Source organism: Sturnira hondurensis, unplaced genomic scaffold (genome assembly GCF_014824575.4).
Source record: "Sturnira hondurensis isolate 20B ecotype Veracruz unplaced genomic scaffold, ASM1482457v3 Scaffold0004257, whole genome shotgun sequence".
NCBI classification, from domain to species: domain Eukaryota; kingdom Metazoa; phylum Chordata; class Mammalia; order Chiroptera; family Phyllostomidae; genus Sturnira; species Sturnira hondurensis.
The window spans coordinates 71559-96916 of record NW_028076888.1 but is presented as its reverse complement, the minus strand read 5'-3'; the positions used below and the strand labels follow the sequence as shown (position 1 = coordinate 96916).

General features: G+C 52.0%; 1 protein-coding gene across 5 annotated transcripts in view; it reads right to left on the bottom strand.

The window, feature by feature from the left end:
* Window positions 1-25358, bottom strand: part of UBR4 (ubiquitin protein ligase E3 component n-recognin 4) — a 119150-nt gene that overhangs the window by 48697 nt on the left and 45095 nt on the right. For 2 of the 5 annotated variants that reach the window (XM_037045056.1, XM_037045055.1), the window contains exons 36-62: window positions 24909-24979; window positions 24671-24818; window positions 24044-24271; window positions 23251-23421; window positions 21950-22132; window positions 20691-20849; window positions 20230-20382; window positions 19625-19852; window positions 19162-19319; window positions 17767-17938; window positions 17310-17511; window positions 16052-16215; window positions 15458-15674; window positions 14408-14624; window positions 13617-13649; window positions 12413-12476; window positions 11846-11980; window positions 10831-11005; window positions 9826-9966; window positions 8838-8959; window positions 8105-8216; window positions 6011-6436; window positions 5439-5543; window positions 3791-3928; window positions 2790-2964; window positions 884-980; window positions 131-238 (exon numbers count right to left, since the gene is read on the bottom strand). In XM_037045056.1, the coding sequence (XP_036900951.1) occupies window positions 131-238; window positions 884-980; window positions 2790-2964; window positions 3791-3928; window positions 5439-5543; window positions 6011-6436; window positions 8105-8216; window positions 8838-8959; window positions 9826-9966; window positions 10831-11005; window positions 11846-11980; window positions 12413-12476; window positions 13617-13649; window positions 14408-14624; window positions 15458-15674; window positions 16052-16215; window positions 17310-17511; window positions 17767-17938; window positions 19162-19319; window positions 19625-19852; window positions 20230-20382; window positions 20691-20849; window positions 21950-22132; window positions 23251-23421; window positions 24044-24271; window positions 24671-24818; window positions 24909-24979 (4302 nt within the window). The remainder of the gene's footprint in view (window positions 1-130; window positions 239-883; window positions 981-2789; window positions 2965-3790; window positions 3929-5438; window positions 5544-6010; window positions 6437-8104; window positions 8217-8837; window positions 8960-9825; window positions 9967-10830; window positions 11006-11845; window positions 11981-12412; window positions 12477-13616; window positions 13650-14407; window positions 14625-15457; window positions 15675-16051; window positions 16216-17309; window positions 17512-17766; window positions 17939-19161; window positions 19320-19624; window positions 19853-20229; window positions 20383-20690; window positions 20850-21949; window positions 22133-23250; window positions 23422-24043; window positions 24272-24670; window positions 24819-24908; window positions 24980-25358) is intronic. The other 3 variants (XM_037045059.1, XM_037045060.1, XM_037045057.1) reach the window with 3 other exon arrangements.

Below are 25358 nucleotides of genomic sequence, written 5' to 3'. Positions count from 1 at the left end.
GACTCAACAGAACTAGAGCCCTCGTGGGGGGCCGCCCCGGAAACTGGGGGACAGTCTCTGAGAGAGGAACAAAAACTGAGACTGGTCTTCGCCAACCCCTATTTCCCACACAGTGCGACTTAGATTTTACCTTTTTATCCATGCCCAGTTCAGCAATAAGCTGGGAGAGCAGGTTGTCCAGGGCCCCCTTGTCTTTCTCATCTTCTCCATCCAGGTCCGCAGTGAGCATCAGAATGACCTAGGAATCAACAGAGAGGGGAAACGTGAAGGCCAACCCCCCAGAGAACAACGCCTTCAAACACCAGGTGTTTCTGAAGAAACCCCAACCTTCCTGACTTCCCTGCCAACTACAACGGTCACCCATGAGGAAGCTCCAAACCTCACGGTATCCCAAGTTGAAGTCTCCAGAGTCAGATGGGTCCCTTTTTGACATATACCACACTTGGCATCACAGAAAACATTTTGTAAAGAGTTTGCCCAACTAAATGACTAAGCTATGTTACATCCAACCAAAACGGGCTGAAACAAGGCACTGTGCTTGCTAAGAAGTACACGGCAGTTTTGCCCAAGTGGGAGGACGGCTGTCACAGACCACACTCCTTACTAACCTTGGTGAAGAGTCACTGCAGACGAAGAATCTCTGGGGCAGACTTTGCTCCTGGCTCTGTCAGTAACTAGCTGGGTAATTGGGGACGTTTAAAAAAAATTCTCTGACCCCAGGCTTCTCACTTCTAAATCGAAGGACTGTGACTTAAGCTCAAAACTGTATTCCATTGTTTTATGACGTAATTCCAAAGCCTTACAGAGCCCCCTGAAGAGAGACGTCAACACACTTAAGGACGGCCCAAGTACAAAGTGATCGACCCTGTGAACTGAGGGGTACCTGCATGTACGGGATGGCCCTGACACCTCCAACGTTGCGCAACTGCGGCAAGGTCTGCAGCAGTCTCTCCAGCAGCATCAGACGGACCATGTGCAGCCTGAAGGCCAAGAAAAACACATGAACATGAGCCAGTGCACAACCACCCACCGAGTGGCTGCAGGCCTTCCCTCCTGCCGCCGAGGTAACAAGGCGCCTACTGCTCAGGAACAAGCCTAGTATTTAAAAAATATTAATCAATGCCTATCTGTTATACCAGCAACATAAAAGAAACCTCACTCTGATAGAAATGAGCAAAACCACTGCAAACTACAATGAATGGTATTGACAACCTATGCAGGAAAGTTAAATATTACTCAAGCAATTAGGTCCTGGCCGTTCTCAGCATCAGAATCAAGCCAAACCGTCCACAGTGAGTGCCATGGTTCTTTTCCAGCCGTGGCCCTACCCTGCCTCCCGGCCCTCTTTTCTGGCATTCTCCTACCTGCACATCCTGTATCGTCCAGTTGCACAGTGACCTGGCTCTTTCATTCTCACGCTTCCCAAGTCCTTTGGAAAGCCAGTCACTGCTTTACCCTCTCCTCCCACACCTTGTCCACAATTTTTCCATGTGCAAAATTCAATCTCAACACCACCCTTCCCATACTGGACCCATGAACTCCCTCCTACACTTGGGTGGCCACCACCAAACCTTCTCCACCTGCAGCTACACAGCTGGGCTTCCACAGTAAGTGTGTGCCCTGATCCCTGGTGACCACACTGACGCAAAAGGACCAATGTGAAAACACACTGATTAGGGTCTGGACAACAAGTTTGTTGGCAGTCCCACCTCACACACGGTCTTACACAGATTTCAGAATGCATTTGCTGAGTGAACTAATGGATTCACTTCATAGTGAATGAGTCTTCATTTTACTTTGTGGACTATTTGATATAAGAAACCACATGCCTATAATTTTTAAATGTGACTTCTGTATATTACGACTCAAAATAATAGAAGTTTGAATGAAAGTAGAGTGTCTTATTTGATAATAATTATCGTTCCAAAAAGAACCTGAATAAGGAGCTAAATACCCTTTAGCACTAACACGTAAACGCCCACACAAGCATAAGAACTGCTCAGGAACAGACAAAGCACAGGATGGGATGACAGTCAGGAGTGGACGAGGCACAAGACGGGACGGACGACAGCCATGAGCAGACGGGGCATAGGACAGGATGACAGCTGGGAGCAGATGGGGCACAGGACGGGACGACAGCAGCAGTTCAGCACTTTTAGGACAAATCTAAGCTTTGAGATGGAGTAAAATCTTCAGACGTGGAGAACGTGCGTGTGAATGGACACACACAAAGGAAACAGTCGGCCAAATGAGCAGGGTCTGGACCTGGACCAAGATCACGCCGGTTACTCACTGGCTTGTCAAACTCTCAGACAATACTCTTGAAACAATACCAAAAAACTCAGCGCTACCAAAAACTGAAAGTTCCTTTTCTCGTGACTTAAATGAAAACAATTCCATTACTATACTCCTTAAAACAAGTCACTTGATTATTTAACTTATTCCTGAAAAAAACGTTAAAACCACTTTGGAGACTTCCATTACCAATATGGCTAGGTTCCCAAATTGCCCTGCTAAAAACTAAAAAATCCAAAGAAGATATAAAATCACTTTAGAAGCAATGCTGAATGTCAAAACATTTCAAAGAATTAAAATCACACAATATGTTCCCCAACCACAGTAAATTATACTATAAATCAATAACAGAAAAATAACTACAAAATCACCCAATGTTTGGAAATTTAGCAACATGCATCTAAATACCCCCTGGATCCACCTCCTGCAATGGATCCTGTTCCTAGAATGTCCCCCACAGGAAACCCCTCGACTGAGAATGCGCAGGCCCTGACCTGTTGCTGGTGTGCACGTCTCCTTCTCCGTCCCCTTCCCCTTCTCCCTCGGAGCCCTCTCCCTCCTGGTGTCCGGTGGTGGTGCTGATGGCGCCCGTGCTCGAGCTGACACTCCCTGGTCCCGCCGGATGCCCCTCCGCTGTGGCGTCCCCATAAGCACTGCTCCGGCCAGACACTGGGGGGAAGTGGTTGAAAAAGCACAAGTCAACCCCCAAAGCACAATGGAATCCAATGCAGTCTGAAGTCAGCAACAGTTAAAAGATGACTGGTAAGTTTACAAACTTCTTCTTCTGTGTGAAGCTAAGGATGGAATGCACAATTCTGGCCCCACAGCACTGTGACCCCCAAGGACTCTCAGGTGGCCACGCGTCCCTGTACATAACACAATCTCCACCGACAGGACCGACCTCCGTCTCAGCTCCTGACATATTCCCATTCCACACTCCAGAGAACACACACTAACTTGGGGATCTAGGCATTATCTTTTACTCTCAATCTACTCCATACAAAAAATCTTCGTGTCCACAGACTGATGTGTAAGATCGACCCCGGATGGCTCTGCCACGCTCCCTCATTCTAGAGCCCCACCCTATCATCCAGTACACTGCCAAGACCACCTACTATACTAACACACCAGACCATTAACAGTAATTGCCCAAAGTGTCTTCCCCCAACAAGAGGAGCAAAAACCAGTGTGATGGATTTCAAGGCCACACCACAACTGTTTCAGACGTATCACGATTTAGGATTAGGCACGTCACTGCCCCTCCACCAACAGCTAAGTGAACGCTGCCTGGGAGCTACTTCAGGACCAAACTCCCTGGGCTTCGGCCATTATCACCAAACACAGGAGGCCCCCGGGGTGAGGTCAAAGGGTTCCCCGAGACTTCCAATGAGTCCCCAGAGCTTCCCTCTGCTGAAACCAATCCCAGGAGCCAGGCAGAGATTCCAGTCTTGTCCCCACCCTCTGCCCAGGAGATCGGGACCCCAGGGCACTTTACCACTGTGCTCGCCAGCCACTGAGTCCACCGCACTTCCCCCGCTCTCTGAGCCCACACTACCACCATGGTCAGCGGGGGAGGTCCGAAGGGTGGAACCGTCCGTCGCTGCTGTGCTGCCCTCGTCGTCTGAGGCTGGAGCTGAGAGAGTAACAAGAGCTGTTACAGGTAAAAACCCCTCCGTGGGGCGAAAGCACCAAACCGCACGGCGCAGAGGACGCAACCCACACGTGTGTCTGTCCCGCTGTCAAAGGGAAAAGGGAAAGATGCGCTTTGCTGGTTAACGACCAGCAGGAGCAGGCACTGCACACGGAGCGCTGCGAACCGAACTAGGAGCGAAGACCCAGTTCCCTGGGCGTTTCCTTCACCGTCACGCTACGGCACAAGCGGAAGAGTGCAGCGTTCAGGAGGGTCTGTGACACGGACACTCCATTTTCTAACGTAAGTGCTTCGTAGTCACCACCGTGGAGGTGTTATTGACACCAGCTGAGGTTGGAAAGCAGCCATTACCATTCGCAGCACAGAACTCAATTTTAATGAGATTTGTTTCATAATCAGTCAAATCGTGCTTATGTCCGGAAATCACTAATGTGAGTTCTCTAACCAACCCTGTTTGTTTTCTTTGCAATCAGGTGTCCAGAGGGGCGCTCGCTCACTGGGAAATTGCACGCCTTCTAATCAATCCCATCGGATGCTAACAACGAAGCGAGGAAAGTCCCCGGAGACCCCACCGCATCCAGGAGCAAGGCTAAGCTGAGACAGGACGAGGCTCGTGGGGGGGGAGCCAAGAGGCCACAGAGCACAGCAGGGGCACAACTGGCACAGCACGACAGTGACCTCCAAGCCTGGAATGACAGCAGCTGAAGGGACCGAGGGAAGCAACCAGCCACGGCAGCAGGTGAGAGGGGACAGCCAATTTCTCACTCCCCCACCTACCCAGGGTAAAACTCCCGAAAGGAAAATACAGAAGGAAGAAACAAATATAGGGAAGCATCCGCCTGAAAATCTCCAAGTCAACCCTTAAATTACTCGGGTAGATTTTCCAGCAGCTGGGTCAGATGTTGCATCCTCTTCTCTCTTGGTCCAACTCTCTACTTAGGAAAATATTTTTCTTATCAAGTTAGGAAAGAGATCGCAAGACAAAAAAGAGGTTTGAAAATTTCCTCTGCATCTGAACTGTACACAAAACCCCTGGCTCCCAAGCTCACAGGTCCCTGACAGTTAGCTACACTGACCTGCAGCTACCTTGGTTTCTTGCAACTTCACTTCTACTTGCAAGTGAAGAGAAAAAAGCTAAAAAGTATAACCCCCATTTCTTGCCTTTCTTGAATGCTGTCTAAAGTGTCAGCACTCCGATGAAGAACTGGAGAGCTGTGACTTAAGCCTAGAGCTGATCCTGCAGGCCGCTCCCTAGGCCCTTCCTTGGCGAGTGAGCGGAAGCCAGGTGGCATGCAAAGTGTGGGAGGCGAAGCCATGAGCGCCCTCGCCAAGCTGCATGGTACGCCTCCCGCACCCATGTTTCCCAAGCGAAGGCAGAAGCGGGAAGTCCAGAGCGGCCTGTCAAAGCAGCTGCCCATTACGCCCTCACGGCACAGGGAACTTGGCCCAGGGCCGGGGGTCCTGAGCCCTGCTCCTTGCTGTGGACAGTTACCTGATGCTGTGGTGTCAGAGAGGGTTCCTGCGTCCAGTGAGGACGAGCTGGGTGCCTGGCCGGACAGCCCCAGGCTCTGCAGGCCCAGCGCACTGCTGCTGCTGCCTGGGGAACAAGTGGAGAGTGAGCACAACACCCCCTGCAAACCCCATCCGCAGTGCTGCTTTGGCCACCTGCTGCCCTCAGGAACCTAAACTCACCAGTGTGTGACCCCCTCTGCCCCTCTGGCCTGGAGGAAGTTAACAGCTACTGCTGCCCAGCCACCACGTTTGGCTACACAAGTGGTAGAAGACTCCCTTCAGCTCAGGCTGGACCCAGGGCGGAGGGATCTAATGGATGTGGGAGGGAACAGTCCAAATGCCCCAACAGACAGAAACAAGGAGATTGGCTCCCGGCTGAAAATGTCCCCACAGTGCCTCTCACTCTCCACCTGTATCTCTGAACAGCTCTCATCCAGAATACCCTCTCCCCAGATCTGGGGACAAGCTAAGTGAGCAGCACAGCAGTAACTGCCAACCCTCTCTCCTGGGCAAGGCCAGCAGGTTGCCTCACTCCTGGCATCTGCCTTCTACCTTGTTGGTCCTGCTGCAGGCTCAGGGCAATGGCCAGTTCAACCATGGTCTCGTCGTCAGCATCCGGCGGGATGTCGAGCATAGGGGGGAAGCCCTCCGCGCCAGCCAGCAGGGCCTCCAGGGGCGAGGGGTTGCCGTTGTTGACGTTCTCGGCGGTCTCCAGGACCATCGACTCGGACTGCAGAGAGGATGCGCGGTCAGTGGCCCGTGACTCATGGCTGCTTTTGGAAGTCCACTGAACAAGGGCTAGAGGAGAGCCGGAGGCCCCCGCGGCCCTCTCCAGCTCCAGACTCACCACCATCTCAAAATCTCCATGGTCCACCTCACTCTGCTCCTGGCTTTCCTGACGGATGTGGCCACCATTCGGGATCCCCGACGACTGCATTTTCTCATCTGCATCATCATCGTCGTCATCATCCTTGTCTCCTGAGCCAAAGAAACCTAGTCACCTGACAATACTTAAAAACCTCCCCCGCCCGCGCATGCAGTGCGAGGGCTCACAGAGCAAACAAAAACCCAGACAGGCTACCCGCTGCCATCTGTGCCTCAGAGGGAGACCCCCGAGCACTGCGCCTAGCCTGGCAGGGTCTCAGAAGATGGGTTGGCAGGGAGAGCTTGCCCCCACCTAGGACAAGACCTTTTCCAGCTGATGAAGTGTGCGTGTGTGTGTGTGGGGGGGGGAGCATGATGGGGGCAACCTTGAATTACAAAGGGATTTCCACAAGGCAGTGAAATTCAAGTGAAATTCAAGCCCAGCAAGCCCACAGGCTCCCACCAACTCTCAAGAGACCTTGGACAAGACAGGGAAAATAAATAATATCTGTTATACGTCATGGCAGCTTGAAGTGGTACTCTGTTTTTCCAAAACAGCTGGGCCAGTGAGAGCTCACACTGCAGAAGCATTAGGAGAAGCACCTTGCCCGGCCAGCTCCTGTGTGAAGGGAGAGGCCTCCTAGTGTGAGAGGGGTCAGACCCCTGGTATGAGAAGACAGAGAACTCGCCTCTCGCCAGGCGGGCTGTGGAAGCGTGTGCACGTGGCCTCAATTGGAAACATGAACTGTCTGCCCTCTCACTTCTCACTGAAAATGCACCAACTGTGGCCGAACTCCTGAAAAGCTCGGCTAAGATCAATACCATTCAATACCTCGAATGGTACTCAAGGCAGACGGAAGGTCACAAAGTCACACGCTCCCCTGCAGCCCTGCACAGTACGTGTGGCTCCGGAGCACTCGCAGTGGGACCAGTCCGCGTGGAAATGTGACATTAGCACACACTTCACACGAGATGAAGACCCCACAAAGACACGTTTTAGAGATGCAAAGCACTGTGCTAATAAGTTACATTGACTACGTGTTGAAATATTTGTATGCACTAGATTGATTAGTAGGTTAATTTCAACATACTTCCTTTCACTCTTTTAAAACCTGACTAATAGAAAACTTAAAATTATGTACGTGACTTTCACTGGAAATGTTCTTCTGAGGCAAACCCAGTACCCAGAGACTTACACAACGTAGTGTTGATACTTAGATGCTTTGAGAACTGCTTTTACTACAATGTTACATGTTACCCATGACTTGTGTCCCAGTGTATGACAAGGGAAACCTCTCATGACATCTGCTGTCAAACAGGGTAGGTGTGACCTCTGAGGACCCTACCACCGAAGGCAACGACCTGGACCCTTACTGCACAGCTTCCATGCTAGGAAGTCTGTTTCCACTGGAAAATGGCTATACTTCTCCCTAGTCGTGGGACTTGCATAACTGTTCTTAGATTATTCGGCTGTGGCTCTGAGGAAGCGTTCGTCCAGATGTAAGATTGTCACTTAACAACTATGCAGGGCCTCGCGATGTAGATTGTTCTTTTGGTATCTTGGGCTTGATTTTACTACTGTCCCTTTATTTTTCTATGGCTTTGATTTTCTTTATTTTTATCCCACTCAGTGTACGCATTTTTATCTGCCACCTGACAGCCCTTGCAGAACGAGGCAGGACGACAATGACGGATGCACACACCGCAGGCTCCGATCCTTGGCCCAACGTGGGCAGCACCCCCCCCCCAGCCACATGAGCCCATGTGGAGACCCCACGTTACCCATCGGAGTGTTGCTGCGGGGGGAGGACGGCAGTGTCACATGTCTCCGCTTGTTCCTGGGCCTCAGGACTCGAATCAGAGCTTGTTTACAGGAGAAGCTCACCGCAGGGTCCTGAGGTTGAAGGACACTGTCATGCTTAGGTTTCACAGTATTCAGGGCACTGTCTGCAAACACCTCCCTCTCTCCATCACTCGTTGCCATGCGCGGAGAAGACCTACCTACTCTCGCCCGCGACCCTGCTGACCGAGCTCCGCAGTTAACCCCATCTCCTGACCTGGCCAAGTAAGACCCATTCCCCCCACTCTCGCAGCGCAGTCCCAGCTGGTAGACCGGCAGGCCACCTGGCTCTCTATGGGGTGGCGGGGGGGGGGGCTTCTCATCAGACAATCGGGCTCGCCTTAGCTCTGTGCTACAACTGGCACTTCAAACACTGAGCTTCTGTGACAGAGTCACGGGAACCAGAGCTTAGTGGTGGTCATTCGTGTACCCCTTTTGGTTAATACTTAGCACTAAGTAGTAACCACCAGGATATCCCCTGGGCATTCAGCCCTAAACAAGACAAAGCCCATCACCTCTTCAAACCTTTTCTCCCCCATGGAATGAATGAAATCTTAAACCTTTTACTGATACTCAAAACTCTCAACTCCCATTACCTCCCTGAAGAGTGTTCTGGCTCACTAGCAAATGTACTAAAATTGTCCCGCACGCGCCCAGGCAGCGTGGGGTACGTACGGGACACAGCAGCATCTGCATGTACACCCTGGAGGCCGTGCTGACGCAGTCCAGCTCACACGTGCAGTAGCCGTGGACGATGTCCACCAGCGCGTTGACAGTGGCTTCGATGTGAGTCAGGCCTGAAGGGGAGAAAAGGACAACAGAGAAAATTCCACCTACTTAAGAGTCTAAGACGAAAGTATAAATCCTTATCTCCACACAAAAGTCAAGCGAACAACAACAAGCACACACAGCAAAACCAAGAAAACACACACGAGAGGCAGGTTGCCAGCAGTATCCGGTTTGTCTCACTCCTAGTCTTCCGATCTCCCAAACTGCCCGATCTCCCAAACTGCCCTCGGAAGCCTTTCCAGACCCCCCGAGTCTCAGCAGGAAGTGGCTGCCTGCCCTCCTGGACATCAAACCAGGGCAGAGAAGTGGGAAGAGCTGGGCAGATTCTGAATGTCCCCACTAACCCCAAACCTGTGGTAACAACAAGCACGACCTTGCCATGCCCTCAGGTGTGCTGCCCACGCAAACTCCCAACACGAGTGAGCACCGGGGCGGTTCTGCTTCTCTGGCTGCCGTTCGGATCCGGCCCTCGCACCGGAACTCAGGGTGGTGTGAGAACTCAGACACCGAAGGCAGTGGCAGCCTAGGAACAACACGGTTCTCCAGGCTGACACCTAACTCCTACCTGGCGAACTGGCTGTCAGTCAGTCTCGCAAGGATTTCTGAAATAGTTCCAAATGCAACCGAGGGCGCACACATGCCCATGGGAAACGGCCAACCTGACACAGAGGCTACACGACAGCTCCCTCCCCACCACTCTCTGCCTTCCTGTGTCAGGAGCAGTGCCTGACCCCCAGCTTTCTGTTCCCTGACTACGCATTCTGGAAGAGGCGGGCGATGAAGGTAACGGCTGGGGGTTGGGCCTGCTCAAAGACAGGACTCGTGGCGGGCTTCGCTAGCTGCCTCCACACTAGTGCCCTCTCCCACGTGGTACCTGGCAGGCAGGCAGGCGCCAAGAAGGCGTTCTTGGGTTTGGAAGCATGGAGTCTCCAGAAGTGGTTCACCAGCTGGGTGATGAAACCGCAGCAATCCCCGTCCACCTGCTTCTGAGGCTCTCGCCCCTCCTCCACTCCTTCTACACAGAAAGAAAGTTAGTAACGAGGGTAAATCGGAGATGGAATTTAATTTGTGTCAAGTTTAACTCAGGTCAAGGACGCTTGCCTGGGGAGGGAGTTTCAAGTGGGGCCCCAATCAACATGCCAACTATCCCTAGACTCCAGCAGGCACACCTAGGAGAAAAGCAGTCTGGGAAAGGAACATCACAGAAGACATCGCGTGTTAGAGTTCAGCAGAAGGGGGAGTGTTCAGGGTCTTCACCGCAGATTCAGAGGTCCAGGTCCCACTGTTCAACTCCCCACTGTAACAGCTGGGAGAACCTCTGAGATTTTCTAGAATGATTCCTGGGTCACAGTATTAGACGGAGGCACAGGATGAGGACAGTACATGGGTACATGTGACAAAGAATTGTAAAAGCATCAATGAACTATATTTGATAAAAGCAAAACAAGGGTGGTGCCCAGACAAAGTGGGAAGGAGGAGGAAACAGACTCGGGCACCGAGACGGACCACCACACGAACCAACGAAAGCAGCACGAAAGCCGAAGACATGACCCTAGCGGTTTAAAGCACCTGGGGCCTGAAGGTGCTCTAACTTTTAACTTTACCCTGAAAATCATAAGACACAGTGACAGACTAGACTGATGTCTAGAGCACTAAATAAACCCAACAACAACCCAGGGAGTAAGCAGTGGAAGGAGTATTTACTTAAAATGGTACAAGCCTAATGTCACGAACCCTCCACAGGTAGAAAGACACCAGGGTAAGATCCCTGGCCAGAGCATGCAGTCAGCCAGAGGCCAGTGAGAACAGCAAGGAGATGAAAGGCCATAGAAAATGTATTTGCAGATTTCAGGACCACGGCCACATAGGCCAAGTTCACCTGTTTCCATCTGGGGCAGCTTTGACTCCGTAAAGTGGACGAGGTTGTTAGGGCGCATGATGGCAATGGAGCGAGCTGTGATCACCAGCCTCTGGAAGACCTCGGGGTCCAAATCCTTGCCTTCTTTGCTGGAGGTGTTGAGACACTGCACAGCTTTGCTCAGCAAGGCCTGATCCTACAACAGAGGGGTCACGGCACTAGAGCGGAGAGGACAGCTGGCAGGCTGGCAGGCTGGCTACCTCCCTCCGGAGAACAGGTTGATTACCACCTGGCTAACTGGAACAAATCTTCAAAGTTAAACTTCTTAACACATAAAATAGTAAAGGCACTACACAAAATTTAAAAGTCACAAAGTCAGTACAAAGTATACTGGGAAAATTAGAAACCACTCAATTCTCCAGGAATGTAACACCCCAGATCACTTTCCTACAGTGAAGGAGCCAATCTCCTGTAAGTGCGCCTCACACAAACTGTCCCCAAAACTGTCTCTCCTTGAGACAATGTGCCAGATCTCTGGGCCGGAGGCACAAAGCTAACCCACAAGCCTGGGTCTGAACTGTCGTCTTTCCCATCTACAGAAACCAGAAACCGGCCTGACTGGCCACCTTCAGCCCTGCCGACTTCCACAGGTGAGACCCCCCGTCCACCGCAGGCTCGCCCAGTCGGGCCACAGCGGGTGGAAAGGCAAACACCAGCCATCCTGCTCTCCTGAGGGAGCCCCCTCCTCCCTCCCTTCCAGTAGGAGGGAGCATTCACACACTGATGGCCCTCCCTTCTCTTCTGTGAATCTTGCTGGTGCTGAGAAACAAGCGCAAACGCGCAGCCCACTGTTGGCTTGTCCTCGGTTGCAGCGATATCCACTAATTTCTCAGGAGACATTTCGGACTGCAGGGGTCTAATTGCAACGCTATGCCGTCCACCTTACTTAACCATACTCCTGCTTTACACATGAAAAGCCAACTTAGTTCCATGCCCTGTCAGTACTCAGAAAACACCCCTGAGAGGGAACGCTTACCTTGTGGCTGTGATAGGCTGAGCGGCTGGTATGCAGGCTGGCCAGGAGGCTCTTGGACTGCTGCTGGACACTGGGAGGGGCCGGCAGGGACAGCAGCAAGGTGGCCAGCTCCTGAGCTGCATTCTTGTTTCTCTCCTGACGCAACAGACAGCAGGGTTACCTACCACTGACCCTATCCAGTCCGTGCCAAATGCACTGTCTGAACCCTGCCCTCCCCCTCTTCCCTTCTAGACCAGTAGAGCAAGGTTACACACTCCAGGGACTGCAAAAAGCCAAACAAAGAATTTCAAAAATTATAATCTCACAACATAGGTGCAGAAACTGAGTCCAAGTTCACGACCCCCGGAACAGCGTTCTTTTACCAGCACCACCCTACTCTAGGAAACACTACGGGCCTCCTAAAAGTAGAACAGAAGGCCTGAAGCTGAAGACTTCCCTGGAGCCTCTCTGCAAATCAAGATTAAGCTGTAAATGTTCTTCAGCTTCGAGTCCCCGGGGCCTCCGACGACTCCACTGCCTTCCTGCTTCTCCAGAAAGCCTCCCGTGTACTTTGAAAAAGGAACTTGCCTTTTCGATGATTGGGCCAACAGCAAAGCAGCTTTCCAGGGCTTCTAAAGAACTCACAACCAGCCTAGGGAGACAGAAAAGCTGGCTTCAGCCCAACAGCCCTTCTCTCTGCCTTGTGCTTTGGCCAGTGCAAACTCGAGTCCTGAGGACCCTGGGGACAGCTAATGAATGCCAAACGCAAAACCGGAGCACAGGGACCGGCCATGAGCACCATGGCCATGAGCACCATGCACATCGCTCCCAGTGGTGTGGGCCAGAAGAAACCTGGTGCCCGCTCAGAGATCAGCCTGAGGCCACGTTCATTCTCTGTAACTCGGAGACGGGGCTCTTCTTCCGCAAAGAGGATAAACGTGCTCCTTCGGCTGCCTATGGCTGGGATCACTGAAATGGGCTTAGAAGTCTGGATGTGATGAGGCCCGGAGCTCAGGCGCCCACAGATCACAGGCAAAGGGACACTCACACCAGGGAAAAGGTGAAGCCATCTTCTCACACTGGTAAAAACAGCTTACACTCACTTACGCCTCTTAGAAAAGGCACAGAGGCACTTCCTATGAGTCCCTAAGTATGGGGAGAGGGCAAACCGTGTTTTCAGGAGTGTGCCAACGCCAACATTTAAATGATACTTCAGAGCACCTTTAGAAACCCAAGCTAAGACAGGAAACCCAACTGCAGGAGGGCACCTCGGAGCACGCTCCCCAGGGCCGGCCCTGCGGGGTTCGTGTGCACAGTGTGAAGACCAACACTCTGATGGCCCACGCTCAAACAGAAAGGGGAAGGACTGAAGGGGCAGCTGGAGGGAGAGGTCAAGGGGGAGAGGAAGGCAGTAAAGAGCTCGGGAAGAGGGACCAGAGGCGTAAAAGGAAGTGGGACGAAATAAGCTCCCCAGTGGCTTTTCAGATGGAAGGACTCCTCCACTGCCCCACCGCCCCTGGCCGCCCTTCCCGCCCACTGCAGAGAGGGCACGGAGAGGAACGGGGTGAGGGGGACAGAGCCAACGAGGTCTGAAGCGGCCAACACCAAGTGCGCACGCACCGCCCTCCCCATTCCCCGCTGCTCCGCGGACAGCTCTGCAGCCATGCAATGACCAGACAGAAAGAAGCGGGGGGGCTCTCCACAGAAGCAGGACCGACGCCAAGCCACTTCGGGTCGCACGGCTCTCTGACACACACTCACTCGTGCAGAGAAAGGAAGAAGGCATACTAACCGGTCCAGCTTGGTTAGGGACTCAGTTTCAGAACTTTGGGGGGAAGCAAAGGAAAAAAAGGAAAAAAATGTGAAGCTCAGAGAAACTTGGAAACACATCCTAAGCAAACAATATAAGAATAGGGTAAGGGGACAAAGGAGAGAGAAAAAAGAGAGAAAAGGGAGAGAGGGAGGCTGCTGGTGGGAGGCAGTGATCCCAAGCCAGGCTATTCTGACTTACAATGTAAGAAACTCAACATCTCACATCATGAGTTACTCCATCTGCCGTGGCAAACCAGCAGCTACCTAGTGCAAAGAAGCCAAGCGCAGTGCTTAAGAAGGCCACTGGAGGGAGCCAGGAGGCTCTCAGCTCTGCTATAGACGCAGTAGCCAACCTCTGGCAGCAGTGTTACCACGACATAAGTTGCTGCTGCAGAGAAAGATGAGAAAATGATGGAATCAGAATGAAAGGGGAGATTTTCCCCTATAATTTCAGCAAGACTGGATCCTAATCCATAATCCTGGCTTAAGCTTCTTAGTCAGCATCCTCTGGCGACTCCAAAGGACACCTGAGCACTAAGAGAAGACACAGGAGCCCCGGGCAGAGACTGGAGTCCGACGGCTCTCAGCACACTTCCAGGCTCTCTGCCTGCACACTCAGGAGACAGCGAGTGCCAGGGAGCTGTGTGCAAGCTTGAAAATCACAGGCTAGACTTGGGGCAGTTCACAGAGACTGGCTCTCTGAAGACACAAGCCCTGCAGGGAAGGTGAAAACCGGTGAGGACTGCAGCCAGCCCCCGCCAGTGCCGGTACCTCTCCAGGACAGTGCCGCTGGTCGTAGTGGGGGCGGCCGGGTCACTCTCCCCGGTGCCATTGGTCTGGTTCAGGTTTGAAGGGCAGATGCTGCTGACGGCGGCAGGCGGGAACTCTTCCGGGGGCTCATCGGGCCAGCCAAACTGCTCCTTCGTCTTGCCGTAGATTTTCACGGCGTCGATCATGGTGACTCCGGCCGGATCCACAGAGGCCCCAACTACAACAAGCCAGAGGAGGCCTTAAGGAGCCCATTCTCTGAAGGGCTAAGGCCACTGCCTCCGAAGCAGAGACCAGACTAAGTCTGGGCAGAACACACATCACGTGCACGTCACAGTCATGGAGGGGCCTGTCTCCCGAGGAGCCGCAGCACCTCAGTCTTGTACAGATGTTGCACACCCCAAACACACTTGCACTGACCAGTCTACGAGGGGGAAGAACAGCTGCTCACCACCGCTGTGAGGATCAGACCCACTGGTCTGTCGGGGGCCACGCCGCCCACCCCCACCCCAGGGAGCGCAGAGCACTCCCTCTGCTCAGAGCACGGACCACCACCATCCACACCGCAGCATCAGAGGGCTGGCCAGTGAGTGCTGGAGAGAGAGACTCAGGGGCTTGTACTCTGAGGGTTTCAAGTCTTCAATGGCATGGCAAGGCAGGGACCACCAAACCCCTCCCAGAGACATGGGGCCTTAGGCTCTCATCTGTGCTTTAAGGCAGCCCTGTGATTCCAGATGCTAATCTTGCTCCGCAGAAACACACAGGCAGCCCCGCAGCAAGGACGACCCCGGCCTACAGAAGTGGGCACCAAGGCAGGGTGCAACCCAATGGGTGTCTGTCCCCCTGGGGCCCCTCCCATTCTCAAGTACATCCTTTTCCTGTCACCCTGCCTCTTTATATCTCAGACAAAGCTCAGAGATTCCTGCCAGTAGAGGCTACAGAGATATCGCTGGAATACAGGGCTCCCAGAACATGGGGAGCCAACAGGGAAGCGGCCTGGGTCAGCAGTCACAATGAGAAGAACACAGTCTGTGCCAGGGGCTGGTGACTCACTGAAGAGGTTCAGTTTCTTATCAGCCTGCAAGGCTTCTTCTCTGGTGAAGGGGAAGTCGAACCAGCGTGAGCGACTCAGGTTAAGCTGCATAGTTCTGCCGAAGATCTCGATATACGACGGAGCCCGTTCGATCGCCTGGGTCCCAATCTGGATCCGCATGCCTGTCATCACCATCGTGCTGTTGTTGTTACTAATCTCAATGGTGAAGCCACCGGGCTGCAGGGCGGAAAGGCGCACACCAGAGAATGAATACGAGTTCTTAAGGGCAAACCTGCACACTCCTTCCTCTGACAGTCTCTCGGTGTGTGACCCCAGAGGAGACCCGTACCCTCTCCGCCCTCCACTAATCACTTCCTGCTGCCAAAGATGGGCACACTGAGGCAGGGGGCAGAGCTCTTCAACTTCAGGCTCCCTTTCCCCCTTCTCACCAGCACGAACCACCCCCGGTCCTCTGCACGGTAGCCCTGCTGCACCAGCCAGGGACCACTCAACTAGGACCAGGGGAAAAGACCTCATACCTGCATTCTAAAAAGAAATGTGTTCCGAACAATACCGTTTCTGAGGGACGGAACCCAGCCAGACGCAGTCCTCACCTTGGTGTTGGCCACATACATGCCAGTGGAATTCAGCCGGTGCTTGATCTGTTGTGCATTGTAGACCTGCAGGAGGTCATTGCCGCCAAACTCCACATCCGTTAGCTGCTGGTTGTGCTCAAAGAAGTCGATGGGGAAGGTCACCTGGCTGGACGTGCGCGTCGCTGTGGAGAGTAGCACCAGATGACCAGAGAGCACTGGTAGTGGGGTCTCTGCCGCTGCCTGCCCACTCCCAGTGGAGCCCACACTCATGTGCTCCGAGCTTTCTAGACAGACCCTGGGCTACAGTGTCGGCATCAGTACGATGCCTGCACGCAGGGAGCTGGCCAACAGTCCTCGTCCCTATAAACCACAGCACTGCCTAGCAGGACAAAGACACCGGAGCTGGTTTGGGTGCTGTCTGTTACACAGCAGTAGGTCCTTTCACAGCTGCTTTATGTAAAACCAACGGGAAATACTTCTTCACGGGAGGGTGAGTGGCATCACCATCTCCCACGCAGGTGGTGGGAGGACCCCTGCAGCTGTCTTTGCCGAGCCAGATTCCCTCGCTCCTACGTTAAGGCCTTCACTCCCTGAAGAGTCCTCTATCGGTCAGGAGCAAGGCTCCCAGCTCAGAGACCTGCGAGCGGCTCCTCACTGCTCGGGGAAGCGGACCAACCAAAGAGCCTACTCCCCCATCAGCCCTGTCCTGCACTTCACAGCAGGCAAGATATTTCCCCTAAACCCAGAGAAAACATTCAAACACGGGCTGAGGGATGATTCTTTCCTGGGCACCGGAGCACAGCTGGCCCGAGGTAGACGCCAGCGGGCATGTCCCACCTGTGCGACGTCCCTCCAGATCCTCACGGAACACCGGCGGCCTCAGGAAACCCCACTCTGCTTTTGGAAATCAGCCGGCCCACATCCCTACCTTTACAAAATGTGCAAGCGAGGCCTGGCTGGTGAGGCTCAGTGGACTGAGCGTTAGTAAATGAACCTAAAGGCCACTGGTTCGATTCCCAGTCAGGACACGTGCCTGAGTTGTGGGCCAGGATGCCAGGTGGGGGTGGGCAAAGGCAACCAGTCAATGTTTCTCTCCCTTTCTTTCTTCCTCCCTTCTCCTCTCTCAAAAATAAATAAATAAAATCTTTTAAATAAAAATATTTTTTAAATGCACAAGCGGAGAGTCGCTGACTCCTCACAGATGTTTACCCAGCCCACACCGAGTGGCAATCTAGAAGACCACCCCCCCGCCCCCGCAGCCGTGAGGCGGCCTTACTGATGGTGGCTGCTTTGCGCTTCCGGACAGGCTTCATGATGCTGATGACGCTGCTGGGCTGCAGGGACGGCTGAAGCCAGTAGGAGGTGTTCTCCACGTTGGCCATGTAAATGCGCAGGCTGCCGTCCTCGCACAGCAAGATCATCGTCGTCCGCTGCTGCTCGTTGCAGGCCGTGTGCCTGATGGCGACCATGTCTTGGATCTAGGAGAAGGGGACAGAGGAGGGCATTAGTTTCTGCGCCTACAGATCAGAACCTACGGAGAGAATGAGGCAGAGAAGCACCTACTCTCACAGCCAGCTGCAGGGCTGCCTAAGGGTGACATAGACGTGCAGAAAAAACCAGATCCAAACACTTTTCTGGACCTCCGCTGACAAAGCTGGGAAAGGCACGTGACAGACCAACACAGAACCAGACCAGGCTCAGCCTGTTCAAGCAACAGGAGAATGTGCACTGACCTTTGCTTTGGCAGGAAGGGTCTTTATCTCTTGAATGAGAAAAGTGTCTGGTTTCACCATAACTACCAGCGGCACACCTGTTGTTTGCTGGACACAACACACCAAGCCAGGGTGGTTCATCACCTCAGACCACTGGCAGAGGGCAGGAGACGTCTTACTGCCACCATTGGAACTGCGGACAACAAAGGTGGCCACAGTTAGGTACCAGTCACCATCTGCTAGTGCTTCCCTGGACCTAACGGCCGTCCTCACTACACACTGGACTCCCAGAGCAAGACCCCTGGGCAGGAACTCAATTCCCCACGAGTCGAGCCACGTATTTACTTTCACGTGCCCCGACGTGTGTCCTCAGTGGGAGTCCTGGTTAGCACCTCCAATGCTAGGTTCCACTGTCTGAGGGCACAGGTGAGCTCATGTGCCCAGAGGCTGTCAACTACACAGGGCCGTGGAGCGGCCTAAGGCTCACGGCCCACTGTCCTAGTGAGGACCTCCAGGTACTTCAAGTTATGTGTGAATGCCATCTCTTTTATTCCATCCCAAACAGGTAGTTCACAAAACAGAGACCAGAGACAAAGTGCTAGAACGGCCCTCGACAGCAGCTAAGAGAGACAGCAGGAAGTCCTAAACCCCTTCTTCCTCCTCCCTGAACGAACACTCACTACTGCACGCACACCGCTATTACCTGGAAACCTGGCGGAAGCCTCGACCTCCCCAACCCCAACCATGTCCCCACTACTGATGACGCCACGTTCCACGACCAGTCAGTCCCCCAGGGGGCAACCTAAGGGGCCTGTGACAGCATGCGTGTCAAGGAGGGACTTACTTTCCCTTCTCCAAACTCAGTGACCACATTAAAATCAGATTTGATGCCCTGACCAGTGTGGCTCCGCTGGCTGGAGTGTCACCTTGTAAATCAAAAGACTGCAGGTTTGATTCACAGTCAGGGCACACACACAGGCTGTGGGTCGGATCCCCACTCAGGACGCACGTGGGAGGCAGCCCATCGATGTCTCTCTCGCACTGATGTTTCTGTCCCTTTCTCTACCCCCCTCCCTTCCCTCTCTCTAAAATCAATAAGCACGTCCTCGGGAGAGGATAAAACAAATCCTGTTTGCTGCCACGACTATAGCTTTTCCTTCTGAGGGACAGTGGCCTCACCGCAAACCACCTCTTACAGCCTGGGGTCTCCATGGTGGGGGACAGAATGAGCACACAGCCAAAACTACCAATACTGGAAGTTGCATGATTTCAGAAACACCAAGCAAGGACGGAAGACGTTTACTGGACAAAAGTGCATTCCACCAAACCCGGAACAGACACCAGGACTTGGGAGGGAGGTGCAGCCACCCTACTGGATGTGGCCGCCACGAAGCTGAGCACTGCGGCCCCTCCCACCTCTTGACGCTGATGGAGAAGAGCTGCAGCACCTCCAGGGTCGTCCTGCTGACGGTGGCTGCGAACGATCTGCCTTGACAGTAGCTGAAGAACAGCATCTGCAACACGTGGGAGTAGTAGACAGACACGCCGCCACCTGCCACCTGGCTGTTGGTGTCCTGTCGGGACAGGACACAACACCTGCATTAACTTCACATGTTGCCTTGGCTACCAGCTTCCTGTTTTGCTGGTGATTGATTTTCAGTCGAGATGCTGGGCCCTCACAGTCTAAGCACAAGACCCCGGTGGCTAAGTCTTAAACACACGTGGGAATAAAGAAACGTCAAGTTGAATCGGTTTAGTCCTAAAGAACAAGAGTTTTAGCTATGAGATAAAAAGTTAGAAGCATAAAGCAAAGAAAAAGAACAGAGCAGAATTGCTAATTATACCTGGAATAGAAGGAAATGGCAACATTTGCTCTAACCTTCAGGTCCTCGTGGTTGACTTCCAGAACATTAGTGACATAGAAGGGTCCCTGCTGGGCGCTGCTGGCCTCCTCCATGAGCTGAGTATAGATGTACCCGGCTGAAGACATTATAACAATGATGTTTTTTCCCTCCTCATTGAAGAGGAAGGTAACATCTCGTATCTTTGAGCTCGGCAGGAGAAAGTAGAAAGTTGGACTCAAGGCATCAACAGACAGGTCGTAGATCTGCAGAGCGGAAGGAAGAGAAAGGAAGTAAGGGAGCTCTACTGCAGCTCCATCCCCAAACGACCCTGATCGATGCAAAGAGCTGCAACGGTAACTATCTTTCCTCTCCCTCGAGGAACGAGTAGGGGAAAGGTACACATCGGCAAGTTCGGTATCAGGTACAGTAACAGCTGTGGTACGATGCGGGCAGAACCAGAATCAACTTCATGTCACCTATACACAGAAAGCTGCCGCTCGCCAATGTAACAAAAGGCAACAAAACATTAGGACTCTTTATTTTTAATTTCTGGGAAAAGCTAGCACACAAGGGAGATCAGACATTCCAGATTTAAAAGCAAAACTATTCTGGGACCACACCAACAGAGCTGACACGGTACCTTGACGAAGTCTGCGGTGACGATCGCTAACTCGGTCTGTGAACCAGGCAACCACACGGCTTTGATGATGAAGTTCCCCGTTGCCAGCTGGGGGTGCAGCACCAAGTGATCCGAAACGGAGCCTGAGCTACTGAAGGTCAGCACATGGCAGTCCTGGACACGGGTTAAGGGACAGACTGGTTGAGAGATGATTTGGAAATAGGCTAGTTCATTCCAGAGTTCAAACGTTCCCTTTTCTTCCCTGACATTCCCTGTCCTCAGACAGTATTCAGACAGTCTAGGACATGTTCAGGTTCAAGAACACATGAAGACTATCCCAAATGAAAACAATCTAGAAGGAATTCAGAGAGATTTCTTTGGCACTCTAATGGTTTTAAGTTTACCCTCAACAGCCACTAAGAGTAAGTGGTGCTGAGAACAGGAGAGAGAAGGTGATTAGGATCCTGGATCTGGACTGTTACCTTCAGTCCGCATACAGCCAGGTAGTCTTCCTTGCATGGATTCCCAGTGAGGCTCAACACAGTGAAGGGGACTGGAGCAGACGCCAGGCGCGTCAGAGTCAACTTCCTTTTGCTGGAATCTGCTTGCTTCAAGAGTGCGGAGAGCTGCAGAACAGTGATCTGCAAAAGAACAAGCAATCTCTTCTCACCCCGGGCTTCTCAGAGAACAGCAATGACACCAGGCCCGTCAATAGTTGTTTATTGTAGACGAGCCTCTTTGGAAAACCCTAGAACAATAATATCAGCCCCTACTTCTCCTTGCTGAAAGATATGGAATGTTCTTTCATTTCTTCCTTCCAGTGAGGACCAAACAAATGAGTAGTAAGACCGATTTCTCTTTGTATAATCAGTTCATAAATAAAAAATTTCTAGGTACTATATCCTTTATAGTCTACTACAAAATGTTTCTGCAAGTACTTCTGAGCCCCGGCTGGTGTGGCTCAGTGGATTAAATGCCAACCTACTGAACCAAAGGGCTGCCGGTTTGATTCCCAGTCTAGGGCACACGCCTGGGTTGCGGGCCAGGTCCCCAGTATGGACGCACAAGAGGCAACCACACATTGATGTTTCTTTCCCTCTCTTTCTCCCTCCCTTCCCTTCTCTAAAAATAAATAAATATTTTTTTAAAAAGAAAAAAGTATTTTTGAGCTATTTTAAGAACATACATATCTCTAATTTGTTTCTCACTTCTAAAATGTTAACTTTACTGGTGATACAGAAGCCAGAATACAGAAAAACGAGAGTTAAGATAAGCACCATTCCCTCGCCTCCCTCACACCATATCACCTTCCCTGTGTCCTTAGAGGGTTAGGAGGGCAGGAAAGAACTAAACAAGGAACGCCGAGCCTTCTTATGAAGCTGTTTGTCTCTTGGCTTATGCCTTCCCACAGCGACCCAACTGGGCAAGGATGGGAGCTACAATGCCACAGGTAACTGCTGGCTACCACCTTTCCCAGGGGCTGGAAGGGCGTGTTCAGTGGGAATTTACTAATTAGAAACAGAACCTCTGTCCCAGTCACACTGGAACATTCCAGTCATCTCAGGCTAATCTAGGAACTGAGGGCTCACGTAGAAATGCCCATTCAGCACTGTCCCTGACACAGTCCTCAAAACTGATAAACCTTTTCCGAGGGCCAATCTGGGCACAGTCATCTACCTGTTCTACTTAGCACTTAAAACAAACAGGACCTGAAATGAGTGGGAAGGAGTGGAGGACCCACCTTGCCTTTCTCATGGCTGACAGCCAGATGCTGGCGGCGCCCGTGGGGGGAGGAAAGCACACACATAGCCACGCGCCTGAGCACGTGGGCGCTGATGAGCTGTCGGATCGTCTGGCCCTGGTCCCCGCTGTAGTTCATCCGGACATTCTCAAAAGCACCCTCCTGGGAGCCTAAGGTGGGAACCTGGAACAGAGGGAAGCCGAGGGAGGAGGCAGTAATAAGACAAGCAAGGTCAAGTGGACTCGCACACTGTTCAGGTGATAAAGATGCTGCAGCTTGGTCATTCAGAAGTAATGGATGTGATCTCTGACCCACGGACACTGGTACACTTGTGAAGTTATTATCATCTGGTAAGAACAACGTAGTGAGTGTTTCATAAACCCAAACTTAATTAATTAAAACTACTGGCTCTCAAAAAACATATGATCTTTTTGAAAAATAAAATGATAGTGCTATGGAATGTTTTCTCATTGAACCAACCTAGGAAAACTGAAAGCCAGCAGCTCTGTGGGTTACCAACACCATCCCAGTACTTTTTATCTTCATCTTTAATAGCTACAAGTCTAAAAACCATGCTCTAAAACTGTGACTTTTTTGTTTCTTTGTTTTGAGAGTAAAGAAAACACACTGAACTACATAGGTGTCTTATACCCTTATATTCAGGTATCTTGGACTTAAATGGATTCAGAACCATCTTTTATGTGCAACTGCTGTGTAAAACTCTAACCAGTTTTTAATAAAATACCTTAGTATATGTGTGTCTGTATGCATGTGGATTTCCATATAACTATTTTCCCCTTAAAAGCAGTCACCCTGTGAGACCTAGCCATGTACCTCATTCATTTTTGCACTGTCCACTAAAGAGGCCCGGCAGACCCGCCGGAAATCCATTCTCAGTGCCGAGCACAGGTTTTACCGTGGATAATGACTTACAACTTGTAACCCATGTCATACAAAGAACTAAAGGAAAGTCACCTAAAGCAAAAGAGGACAAACACTTTTGCAAGTCAGATAACTCTTAGCGAAGAAGATACAACACAGAGGTTTTCTCTTTCATCTACAGAAGAAATTTCTGTTCTAACTGCCTCCAAATGAAGATCCTCACACCTTGGCGGAATGAAAAGGGGACGCACTCAAAACGGCTTCTTTACAAGACACACCTCACGTGCTGATTTGCACTCTGCATGTCACAGTGCCTCAGGTTCCAAGTTCTAAATGGCCAGGGACTGACCGCTTTAAGGATGTTTCTTAGAGCACCTACCACGCTGCAGAGTCTCGGTCCCCAAACCCGACACACTCACCATGAGCTGGTCTGTCATCTCGACCGCCTTGTCCACAGTGTGCAGCTCGCGCAGGGCTTGCTGCGCCCGGCTGCTGCTGCCCACGGCGGACGCCTGCTGGAAGTTGGCCTGAACGGCGTCCATGAGGAAACTGAGCATGTCTAACACGAGAGGCGCGAAGGAGAAATTGGCCTGAGAAAAATCCAAATGCACGAATGGAAAAAAAAAGACAAAGAATTACGGGCCATACTCATCATAATCCTGCCAGAATCTACCTTCGGAATCCATTACGGAGAATCATCCCTTTCTCCCAATACTGGACTTGATCCCAATCAACATGCCGCTGGGCTGCTAACTCCAGAGCCACCTTTCTAAATGAGGAGCCTCGCAGACACCCTAATGCTCAGGCATGCCCATCACGCACAACCAGTTCGCTTCTCTCCTGTGAAACTAGAATGGTGCTAGCTGTGTGCCATCCTCAGGAAATTCGACAAAACTCAAATCCTGCCCTGTCGTCTGTGCTTCAGATGAAGAGCCCTGGCCCCGGAAGGGAGCTCCACTGCACCACAGAACTCAGACCCGCCCTCCCACAAACCCCACCCACACTCCTCAGTGATACACCCTCCCTGTCAGGCACAGCTGACCACACGCCTGCTTCACGTTCACACTGCGGAAACGGGAAAACCCAGAGAAAGGGGAAACAGCCCCCAGGCCTGCCAGTGGAGCTGCATGGACAGCCTTGGGCACTGTCTGCACGAGGACCACCTGCGGGCTCTGCCCTCCGCCCACGGTGCCGGGCGCCCCGGGCACCCACCTGGTTCTGCAGCTCCTCCCGGCAGCCCTCCACCGTGCGGCACAGGCTGCTCTTCTTGGGCTTCTCCTCGTCAGCACCCTTGCCATCACTGATGGTGACTTTGGCCTTGTCAGCGGGGGACGTGCTGGTGTGGCGCACCAGACTCTCCGACACCCTGGGCTCACTCTGAAACGCTGACTCCTTCATGGTGGCGCTCATGCCGCTGCTAGGCGTTCGCTTCACCAGCGCCTGGGACAGAAAATGTTGGGGCCCTAAGCTCTTGCCACAGGCACAGATGAAATGAGGCCCCGAGGTCTTGGAGACAAATCTGACCCACAGGAGAAACTGGCTAGCCACTGAAACAACAGCCAAAGGCCCGAATTCTGCTCTTCGTGGTGATTGCCTAACATCTAAAACTTACACAGAGCAATGGGTCTTGGTTACAATGTCGGAAATTATGGGGGGGTCTCATAAAAACTCCAAGATCTCAAATGACCCTGCAAGTTCTAACATTCTTACGGCATGATTAGTGACAGAAACAGAATGTACTCCTAGACCCAGGGGACATGCAGAGTTCCAGGCTGGTTAAGCCTTCTCATGTCACTAACAAGTCACCCTGTCAGCCCAGCAAGTGTGCCAGTCTCTCACCAAACAGCTGCCATCTTCCTTGGCTCCACAGTCACAAAAGAAGGATCCGTACTTGGCATAGGAAATCTCGTGATCCTTGTGGCACACCTTGGCGCACACTGTGCACACACCCACCCCATCGACCATCTTGCAGGTGTGGCAGTGGTACCTATGAGGAACGAGAGCCGGCAAATGAGCCCAGAAGTCCCAACAATCAAAGCCTGGCACGCCCTCACCTAAAAGAGAGAACTCTTCTTACCAATGCTGGTTCATGAATTCCTTCTGAGTGATGGTGAAAGTGCAAAGTTTATTGCAAAGAGAATCTTCATCCTTCAAAGATAATAAGTCTTTTTAACTGGAATTACACCCCTCCAGACACCCACAAAAACACAAGCTATATAAATAAAATGGTTGACTTATAAATGGCACACAGAAACCTTGAAGTGGCTTACGGCTATAAATGTGCTACAATTTCAGGTGAGACCTTAGCGTCTTGTGGGTAAGAAAGAGAGAAATCTTATGCTTTCTCTACAAAGGAGCTCACACCAGTCCCATGAAGAATTCATCCCCGAAACTCCCCTTTAGATGTGCAAACTAAGGAACAGCAGGATAATTGCCCCTGGATGGAAGAAGGCACATGCCTAATTCAACAGGCCTTTCACCCAAGAGGCTAGCTCCCTATAGCCTGCTCCACAGGCCTGGAGACACA